Consider the following 10,734-nt stretch of genomic DNA (forward strand, 5'->3'; position numbering starts at 1 on the left):
GAGTGTGACTGTTTTTCTGATTGTGATGGACAGCATCTAGGCACAAGATGCCTAGTTTTGCCATCAATGTACTTTTCTGATATCTGTGAGGACTCATTTGATCATTGCTACTGTACTTTCTAGGTTTATTTAGTTAGTTCACTGGCAAGTTAAACGACTCTTTACAGAGGAAGTTGAAGTGATTTTAGCTAGGAGGTGTTGAAATAGTGGAAATTTTCAAGTTAGAAAAAAAATGAAAGAGAATGGTTTTGAGAGAAGGGAGAGGTATAAAGACAGTCACTGGCAACGAAATTTCTCCCCAATTCACTCCGGAGACAAGCCTCCTCTTTAGAACAACATGATGCTCAAGGTATTGCTTCCTTTTATGGGGCGTATTTAAACTGGTTTTTCTAGCTTTCCTTTTCTTCTCAGCTTTCTCAGTTCCTCTCCTTTGAAGAGTTACCTGCTTCTACCTTAAAAATGTCATTTCAATATTTCACATAGCCTCTGGATGGTCTAATTAAATGCACTTTGTTTCTCATCAATGTTTTGCCAAGAATAGATGTAATTCTCTGATTAAAAAAAATAGGAAGAAATGAATCAGTTTAAGTTCATGGAATTTTAACCTTCTAGTTTAGCAATTATCCATTATGATGTTGCCATACTGCTTTTCTAATTATCTGTCTGCCGTCCTTAGTCCCCTGGAGAAGATAAGCATTTTTGTGGTGGGAACCATAATATCTTGGTTTGGTATTCTAGAGTGCTTAGCACAGGGCAGACACATAGCAAGATCTCGTGAAATATTTACTAAATAAGTGCGTGAGTGTGTGCTAAGTCACTTCAGTCATGTCAGACTCTTTGCAACCCTATGACTGTAGCCCACCAGGATCCTCTGTCCATGGGACTTTTCAGGCAAGAATACTGGAGTGGGGTTGCCATGCCCTCCTCCAGGGGATCTTCCTCATCCAGGGACTGAACCTGAGTTCTTTATTTTACCATAATTTATGCATTAGTCATAGCATCTTTACTAAAAAAAATGTAAATACCAGGAGAAAAATCAAGACCAAAAAGATATTTTAGAAACAGACGGCCCAAGGTGAAAGACGGCTGAGCAGTTGCACATTTGTTTCTTTGTGTTCCCTTCCTCAGGGGCCACAAAGAGATCGTTTACTCTTTGGCACATGGGGTGGTGCTCAGGACTTTGTCAGGGCGTCTGCTGGGGTCCCCTACTATCTTTCTTTCTTTTTTTAAGTTTTTTATTTTTTATGTGTACCATTTTTAAAGTCTTTTTTGAATTTGTTACAATATTGCTTCTGTTTCATGTTTTGGCTTTCTGGCCCCAAGGTATGTGGGATCTTAGTCCCCTGACCAAGGATTGAACCCACACCCCCTATATTAGAAGGTGGCCAAAGTACTTAACCATTGGACCATCAGGGAAGTCCCCGGGACCTTCTCCACGCCCAGGCATGCTCACTTGATGGGCCAGATATCCCTCCTCTCCTCCCCTTCTTAGTCTCTTCCTGAGTCCACCAAAGCCCACCACACTCTGTGGCCATTATCTGCTTGCTACTCTGTGTCCTCAACTCGACTGAGGACAGAAACTGGCCATCGTCCATCTCCACATCCCTCTGCCTTGTACATGTGTTCAGTACACGTCACTTTTTAGGATCTGAACTTAATTTGACCAGCTGGGTTTTCTGTAGTGGAGCACACTCTTTATGCAGAAGTACCTTGAGTTCTCATGTAGAAAGGAAGTGTGTGAAGCCAGAGTAATTTCAGCACTGCTCTAACACTCTTGCCTTTCAAGTCTGTCACAGAAAGCTTTGCCAAAGTGATCCACGGCTTGAAGGTGGGACACCTGACAGATTGTGTCATTCAGCGGAGCAAGAGGATGGTTCTGGATGCTCTGGGAGTGGGGCTCCTGGGAACCAGCACAGAAGTGTTTCACAAAGCCAGTGGATACAGTCAAGTAAGGAGCTCCATGTCTACTTTAGAACTGAAGCCAGGTGTACACACACACCTGTTTGTGAGGTGTATCCAGGGACACACATTTGTGTTCTACTGCTCTACTCTTCATTTTAGAGAGAGAGCCTGCTGACTATAGCATGCTGGTTTACAGTTTTATGCTTTTCTATGCTGTATTTGTTGTTATTGTTCAGTCACTCAGTAGTGTCCAACTCTTTGCGACCCCATGGACTGCAGCATGCCAGGCTTCCTTGTGCTTCACTGCCAGAGTTTGTTCAAACTCAAGTCCATTGAGTCAGTGATGCCATCCAGCCAGCTCATCCTCTGTTGCCCCCTTCTCCCCCTGCCCTCTATCTCTCCCAGCATCTGGGTCTTTACCAATGAATCAGCTCTTCACATCAGGTGGCCAAAGTACTGGAGCTTCAGCTTCAGCATCAGTCCTTCCAATGAACATTCAGGCTTGATTTCCTTTAGCATTGACTGGTTTGATCTCCTTGCTGTCCAGTGGATTCCCAAGAGTCTTCTCTAGCATGAGAAGTTGAAGGCATTGATTCTTCGGTGTTCAGCCTTCTTTATGGTTCAACTCTCACATATGTACATCTATGCTTTATATTACCTGAGGCTTAATATACATCCATGTCCTTTACTAAGTCACTGTCTTAATGCCAGTCTTAATCTTAAGGCTAGCAATGTCTCAAGTTGATTACTATTATAACTGAAAGCACAGTTTTACCTGAGAGTCTTGGCAGCCATAGCACCTGCCCTTTGTTCTTGCAAAGACTTGAAGATTTTCTGGAGAAAAGCCTGGACCAGCCTGCAGGTGTTTACATGGGAGATGTGTGCCCATGCACCAAAGAATACTCTTGATGGAGATGACCAGTCCACCTTTTCCTAGTGTTTATCTTCAAGGAGTAAATAAGAGTAAATTGAGACTTCATTCCTTGGTGCACTTAGGGATCACAGTCTGAGATTAAGTGACAGCATCTCCTCTCCCTTCCACAGAGAAAGTTGTATTTTTCTTCTACAAGGAAGAGAGAAATCCAATAACTAGGGCTTCAATTAGCACAAAGGGCTCAATAAGGGGTAATAAAGTAGTGTCTCCAAAGATGAAGAACAACTATTGAAATGGTGACTTGGCATGTAGGTTCATACCCTGTATCACTGATTGATATTCTTTCATTCCAGATCTATAGTTCCAATGTGTCCAGCACTGTTTGGGGTCAGCCAGAACTCAGGCTCCCACCAACCTATGCCGCTTTCGTTAACGGTGTGGCTGTAAGGAGATTTCCATTTTTTCTACTGTTCAACAATCAGAATAATTTCAGAGCCAGAAGATATCTCAGAAATTTCCCAGTTTTCATATCCTACTGATGAGTTCACTGAAGTTCAGAGAGGTGGAAGGGCCTGCCCTCTCTCCTATGTTGTAATTTCAATTTCATGTTTTTACAGTGAGTTGATGTTTTTTGAAATTGTGAAGGAGAGGAAATAAGATGGAAATATTTTGATAAAAATGCTCCTAAGTTATCTCAACTCTAAATTAAATATCCAGACTCAATTCCTTCTTAATCCCTTCTGCTGTGGCCAGTATCAGTTTCTATTTAGCAACCAGCCTTTCATTCAATCAGCAGATATTTATCAAGATCGAAACAATGACCATCTGGTGTCTCTTTTTTCTGAACCAAAAATCAGGACTTCTCATCTGAGAGACAATTTATATGCCTTTTCTGTGTGTCAGGAGCAGTCTACAAGATACAATTTGGACGTGAACCTGTTGGGATTTCTGAGATATTTTTATGGTTTACAGGGACAGTAGTTCAGAATATCGAAAGTCAAATCTGATAGTGCATCCACAAGTAAACATCCAGTAAGCCATGGGGAAGGCACCAGTCACAACGAGACAAAAACCTATTTTAAATTGAACTTCTGGTTATTACCATTTCATGGAATGAAAAAGCAAGTGACTGGGATGAGGAGGAATAAAACCTTATAGCAGAAAATAAAGATCTAAAAATATAGCTTAATAGTTAATCTGGGTTCAAGAGTTCTTGCAAGTTGTTTATAGATTTGAAATTATTTCATAATAAAAAGGGCTCTGAAAATATGGCCTGATATGGAATAAATGACATTAAACTCTTCATGTGACTTGTTGAAAGGTCAAAGAGGGAGGGAGGAGAAGCTACCTAATTCTACAGCTTTGTTTATAGGTATGGATCTTTCCAATGGTGGCCCCTGAGTAAGACCCAAGCTCCTTGCCATTCACTAGCTGCTCTGGAAGGTGCCACTTGATCTGGCCAGAGGACAGCATATCTAGTGCCCAACCATATGATTAAGAATCACAGCCAGTTCATAGGTTTAATGTTCAGAGGATCAGATCTAAAAATGTCACATCAAACAAGGTCAAACCCTGACTGGTCCAAAAGCCATCACATGAAGGGAGACATATTTAGGTTCTGATTGTTGTTTGTGTGTCTATTCACACAGATCCACTCAATGGATTTTGATGACACATGGCACCCTGCCACCCACCCTTCTGGAGCTGTCCTTCCTGTCCTCATGGCTCTATCAGAAGCCCTGCCACCAAGTCCAAAGTATTCTGGCCTTGACCTGCTGCTGGCTTTCAATGTTGGTATTGAAGTGCAAGGCCGATTACTGCATTTCTCCAAAGAAGCCTGTGACATACCAAAGAGGTATGGAGAAAATGTGCCCCCTCCTGAGGCAGCCACACTGCCCTCCATCTGTTAGTCGTTATCTCTGTGGAGCTCTCTGACATAGAGGTTGGCTCAGTGGAAGCAAGTCATTAGTGCTAGCAGTTAAGTCCACTCAACCAGATATCAAACTGTTTATTCCATATAGAAAAGTGTGATCTCAGAAGTGCTAGTGAAAAGTCTCCTCTGGGTTTAGAGAGCCAGTCGAGCAACCAGGACCATAAACAGATCTGGATCCCCTCACCCCAAGATGATTATGACGTGCTGGCCTTCATGGGTACTCCGGATAGCCCTCAGCTCATCTCAAAGCAGAAATCTACTTTGGTATTTCTAGGGTCCTTCAGACGAATGTGAACAGAATACCCTAAACCTGACTACTCAACCCACAGATCAAAAATGGTCCAACGCTGACTGTGTCAGATGGTTCAATCTAATATTTATTTTGCCATTTGTTCCAGCCTTCTGGGGGAGGAGTAAATAAGAATATTGAGCAAGTGCTCATACTTTCTATTGAGTTTTTACAGTTACTTACAGAGGCTTTCAGCAATCAACAACTTTTGCCTTTTGGGCAATAACTGTAACAGTGAAAGTGAACTGAAAGTCGCTCAGTCGTGTCCGACTCTTTGCAACTCCATGGACTATACGGTCCATAGAATTCTCTGGGCCAGAATACTGGAGTGGGTAGCCTTTCCCTTCTCCAGGGAATCTTCCCAACCCAGGGATCAAACCCAAGTCTCCTGCATTACAGACAGATTCTTTACCAGCTGAGCCACTAGGGAAGCCCAACTGTAACAGTACCATTTATAAGTAATTTACTATGGGTCAGGCTCTGTTGTAATTATACGAATTTATTCAAAACTCACAAGGGAGTTTTACTATTATTGTGATGATGATGATCACTTTATGTAAGAGAAAATGGGTACAAAGAAGTTGAATAACTTTTCCAAGATCACATAGCTAATAGGAGGAAGAGCTGAGATTTGAATGTAGGCCTTAGGGCTCCATTAGCTCAGCTCCTGACCACTCTACTATACCACCCCCTGGCAGCTGAAGTTTGTAAGTCTCCACCTCTGTTTTCTTTTGCTTTTCAGATTCCACCCCCCCTCGGTGGTGGGAACCTTGGGGAGTGCTGCCGCTGCATCTAAGTTTTTTGGGCTCAGCATGACAGAGTGCCAAGAGGCCCTGGCTATTGCTGTTTCTCATGCTGGGGCACCCATGGCAAATGCTGCCACTCAGACCAAGCCACTTCATGCGGGCAATGCTGCCAGGCATGGGCTGGAAGCTACTTTCCTGGCAATGCTGGGTCTCCAGGGAAACAAACGGGTTTTGGATTTGGAGACAGGGTTTGGGGCCTTCTATGCCAACTATTCTCCTAAAGTCCTTCCAGACCTAGATTCACACACTTGGCTTCTGGAGAAGCAGGATGTGGCCTTCAAGCGTTTCCCTGCCCATTTGGCCACCCACTGGGTGGCAGACACAGCTGCAACTGTGAGAAGGCACCTTGTGACAGACAAAGCCCCACTCCCCATTGACCGCATTGAGAGAATTGTGCTTCGAATTCCAGATGTCCAGTATGTGAACAGGCCCTTCCCCAAATCCGAGCATGAAGCCCGCCACTCCTTCCAGTATGTGGCCTGTGCCATGCTGCTCGATGGTGTCATCACTGTCCCAACCTTCCACAAACACCAGATTGACAGGCCACAGGTGAGAGAGCTGCTTGGTAAGGTGGAGCTGGAGCACCCTCGAGACAACCTACCAAACTTCAACACACTGTACTGTGAGATGAGTGTTGCCCTCAAGGATGGAGCCATCTTCACAGAGCGTTCAGATACTTTCTATGGTCACTGGAGGAAGCCTCTGAGCCAGAAGGACCTACAGGAAAAGTTCAGAGCCAATTCCTGCAGGACGCTGTCCTGCCACGCTGTAGAAAGGCTTATAGAGATAGTAGAAAACCTAGAAGACCTGGAAGATTGCTCTGTGCTAACCACACTTCTGAAAGAAACCTCTCCACCAAAGAGAGCTTCAAAATCTATCTAGCATTTAACAATTCCATCATACAATCTCTCCTATGGCTTGACAACATCCAAGTGACTTTGTATCAGGGGAAATTCAATTCTCTGCTTTAAAGAACAAGGGAATAAGTCCTGAGAATAAGTGCAGCACGCTTCAGTGCTTCAGAGCCCAAACACAGAACTGGATATATATGGAAGCAGCCTTATCCTGTAAATTTTGCAAGACAGTTCCAGTTACCTATTTCGGCAAGCTAATAAATGTGCAAGAAACACAGAGAAGTTTATTTTAAAAGCATTCATAAGGCTGAAATTCAAGTCACCTGTACTTAGCTTAAGCTTTTCAGAGGAGTTATTTATGAACCTTTATGAACCTCAAGGCATGAGAGGGATTTGAACTTCTACATAAAGCTTGCTGACAGTGAAGATGGCTCTGGTCAGTTGTGCCACCAACAGACTTCTTAGACTATGGGTTATAGGAATCCCTTCACAATGGAGGAGATGCTATTGGGTTTAAAATAAGGGCTTCATTGTTTCAAATCCTGCTTTTGCCACTGACTAGATGTGACACTGGGCATGGTTTGCGGTATCCCTCTAGTTTTGCTTTATTTTTTAAAAAGTATAAAAAATAAAGCAGTTTGACTCTAAAAGCAGTATTCTTAATACAGTCTATCACCTTTCATTATAAAAAAAATTTTGAGACTAATATCATGGATGTAGAATCTGAGATGTAATAAAGTATGACAACCAAAACATAGCATATATGTGGACAGTCAAATAATATTAAACTGTATAAAACAATTAAAATGTCTTGTGGGGTTAAAATTGCCACATTAGTATTATATATACATAAGCAGGAAGTTATTAAGGTTCATTTATTCTAAATTCCTTACATTGTCCAAGAAAAGGGCAAGCTATTAACTCTAGACTTTGACTTGCAAGTGTGTATGTTGACATTTCTAGGGTAACTATATTAAAAAACAACAGTAGAATGTATCACTTCCAGGTTAATAGAAGAAGAAATAAGGAATTGGGTAAAAATAATCCAAAGTAAAGTAAGAAAGGAAGGGGAAAAGAAATACAGAAAAGACAGAACAAACAGAAAGCACAATATAAAATGACAGGAAAAAATCCAAATATATCTATAATTACAAAAAGAGTAAATGGACTAAATGCTCCAGTTAAAAAAATGCAGCAATCATGAACACATTCTTTTAAATGTTTGTTTTATTAACAACTACTTTACTTGTCACAATTCATTCATTTTACATTTTATGAGTTTTAGTAAATGCACAGAGTCATGAAAATATTTCTGCAACTCAGTTTTGGAAAACTACCACTTCCAAACACCTCTTAGGCCTGCTTGCAATCAATTCTCACTCCCATCTCTAGTCCTCAGCAGCCAATGATTTGCTTTCTATCTCTACAGTTTTGTCTTTTTCCAACATTTCATATAAATGGAACCATACAATATGTAGTCTTATGTGTCTGGCTCTTTCACTTAGCATAAGAGTTTAAAGATTTTTTCCACATATGTATAAGTACTTTATTCCCTTTCATTGCTGAGTAGCATCCCACCACGTGGATATGCTGCTAAGTCACTTCAGTCATATCCGACTCTGTGCGACCCCATAGACGGCAACCCACCAGGCTCCCCTGTCCCTGGGATTCTCCAGGCAAGAACACTGGAGTGGGTTGCCATTTCCTTCTCCAGTGCAGGAAAGTGAAAAGTGAAAGTGAAGTCGCTCAGTCGTGTCCGACCCTCAGCGATCCCATGGACTGCAGCCTTCCAGGCTCCTCCATCCATGGGGTTTTCCAGGCAAGAGTACTGGAGTGGGGCACCATTGCCACATTTGTTTACTCATTCATTGGTTAAAGAGAAGGTAGATAGTTTCCATTTTGGGGCTGTTATGGATAATGCTTCTATGAACATTCACAAACATGTCTTTCTGGGGACATATCTTTCCATTACTCTTGGGTGGATTCCTAGGAGCAGGAGTGGTGGATCATTTGGTAAGTACCTATTTATTTTTATTAAAAACTGTTTTCCAAAGGAGCTTTATCACATTATGTTTCCGCCAGCAACGTATGATGGTTTCAGTTTCTCCTTATTTTCACCAAACTTTGGAATTATCAGTCTTTCTCGTTTTAGCCAGTCTAGTGAGTATATAATTGTATCTCATTGTGGTTTTAATTTGCATTTTCCTGATGACTAATTCTTGTCCACTTTTGCCTATTATTTTAATTAGGTTGTCTTCTTATTGAGTTTTAAGACTTCATTTTCTATTCTGACCATAATTCTTTAATAAATACATGTTTTACAAATATCTACCAATCTGTGACTTATCTTACTGTATTTTTAATGGTGTATTTTGAACAGCAAAACTTTTAAATTTGATCAAGTATTTTTTTGCCATTTTTAAAAATAATTTTTGTTCTTACTTTTGGTATTACTGGAAGGTATTTTAAAAATTCAGTTATGTACTTTATTCAAGACACATAAAGAAAAGCTGAAAGTAAAAAAGATGAGGGAAATGTCAATAGAATATTAACAAAAGAAAGCTAGAATAAAAAATTTTAATATTAAAGAATTCAAGCATAAAAAGCTTTACTAGAAAAAAGATAATAATGATAAATTGAAGCCATTAGAGAACTAAAATAATTTTAAACTTATGCATCTAAATACTACTAAACTGCAAAGAGAAATAGATAAATCCAATATTATACTGAAAGAATTTTAACATTTCTCCCATAGAAGTTTATATTTCAAGGAAACCAAAAATAAACAGACTATAAAAGATTTAAACACGCTCAACACATTTTATCTAATGGACATATACAGGGTTCTGCACTCAACAACTAGAGAGTTCACAATCTTATAAAAACCTCGCAGAGCATTTATAAAAATGGACCACATACTTGGGTACAAAGGAAGTCTCAACTTTTGAAAGCACTGGATCATCCAGGTCATTTTCTCTAATCACAATGCAATCAAGTTAAAATCAATATAATAAATCAGGAGATTGGTTTTGACACATACACACTACGTATTTAACTCTTTGTGACCCTGTGGACTGTAGTCCACCAGGCCCTATGTCCATGGGATTTCCCAGGCAAGAATACTAGAGTGGGCTGCCACTTCCTTCTCCAAGGAACCTTCTGACCCAGGGATGGAACCAATGTCTCCGACATTGCAGGCAGATCCTTATACTGTCTGAGCCATGGGGAAAGCCCATATATAAAATAGATAACTAATAAGGACCTACTATACAGTCCAGGGAATTCTACTCAATACTCTAAAGGCCTATATGGGAAAAGAAGCAAAAAAAGAGTGGACATATGTATATGTAAAACTGATTCACTTTGCTGAAACTAATATAACATTGTAAATCAACTACATTTCAAAAAATATTTATTAAAAATTTCAAAAAACATTTTTAAGTTGAAAAAATCAATGTAAAAATACAATCAGAAAAGCCTGAAACATTTAGAAATAAACAATTCCTCTAAATAACTCAAACCACAAAAGAACTTTTAGAGAAAATTATAAAACATTTAGAACTAACCAATAACAAAAATGCCACATATCAAAATTTATAGGATATAATAAAAACAGTACTTATAAATGTAGAATTTTCTCATCACTGGCTCTGTATTACATGGATTCAGCATTCAAAAAACTAAGATCATGCCCTTTGGTCCATCACTTCATAGAAAATAGATGAGGAACTATAGAAACAGTGATAGACTTTATTTTCTTGGGCTCCAAAATCACTGCAGATGGTGATTGCAGCCATGAAATTAAAAGATGCTTGCTCCTTGGAAGGAAAGCTATCACCAACCTAGACAGCATATTAAAAAGCAGAGACATTACTTTACCGGCAAATGTCTGTATAGTCAAAGCTATGGTTTTTCCAGTAGTCATGTATGGATGTGAGAGTTGGACCATAAGAAAAGCTGAGTGCCAAAGAATTGATGCTTTTGAACTGTGATGTTGGTGGAAATGCAAACTGATACAGTCACTATGGAGGACAGTATAGGAATTTCTTTAAAAACTGGGAATAAAACTACCATAT

At 40.1% G+C, this 10,734-nt stretch overlaps 1 protein-coding gene across 1 annotated transcript; it reads left to right on the top strand.

Annotated features, from left to right (window-relative positions):
* The first annotated feature begins 281 nt into the window (after window positions 1-281).
* Window positions 282-7,459, top strand: ACOD1 (aconitate decarboxylase 1). The gene is made up of 5 exons (XM_040266899.1): window positions 282-349; window positions 1,787-1,948; window positions 3,130-3,219; window positions 4,426-4,631; window positions 5,741-7,459. Exons 1-5 carry the CDS (start codon window positions 338-340, stop codon window positions 6,684-6,686), a joined length of 1,416 nt encoding a protein of 471 aa, XP_040122833.1. The 5' UTR covers window positions 282-337; the 3' UTR covers window positions 6,687-7,459.
* The last annotated feature ends 3,275 nt before the right edge of the window (window positions 7,460-10,734 follow it).

This window comes from Oryx dammah, unplaced genomic scaffold, assembly GCF_014754425.2.
Source record: "Oryx dammah isolate SB20612 unplaced genomic scaffold, SCBI_Odam_1.1 HiC_scaffold_24, whole genome shotgun sequence".
NCBI classification, from domain to species: domain Eukaryota; kingdom Metazoa; phylum Chordata; class Mammalia; order Artiodactyla; family Bovidae; genus Oryx; species Oryx dammah.

Coding starts and splice junctions, on each gene's coding strand:
- ACOD1 (XM_040266899.1), top strand. Junction 3,220..4,425: donor CTTTCGTTAACGGTGTGGCT/GTAAGGAGATTT, acceptor CTATTCACACAG/ATCCACTCAATGGATTTTGA. Junction 4,632..5,740: donor GCCTGTGACATACCAAAGAG/GTATGGAGAAAA, acceptor TTTGCTTTTCAG/ATTCCACCCCCCCTCGGTGG.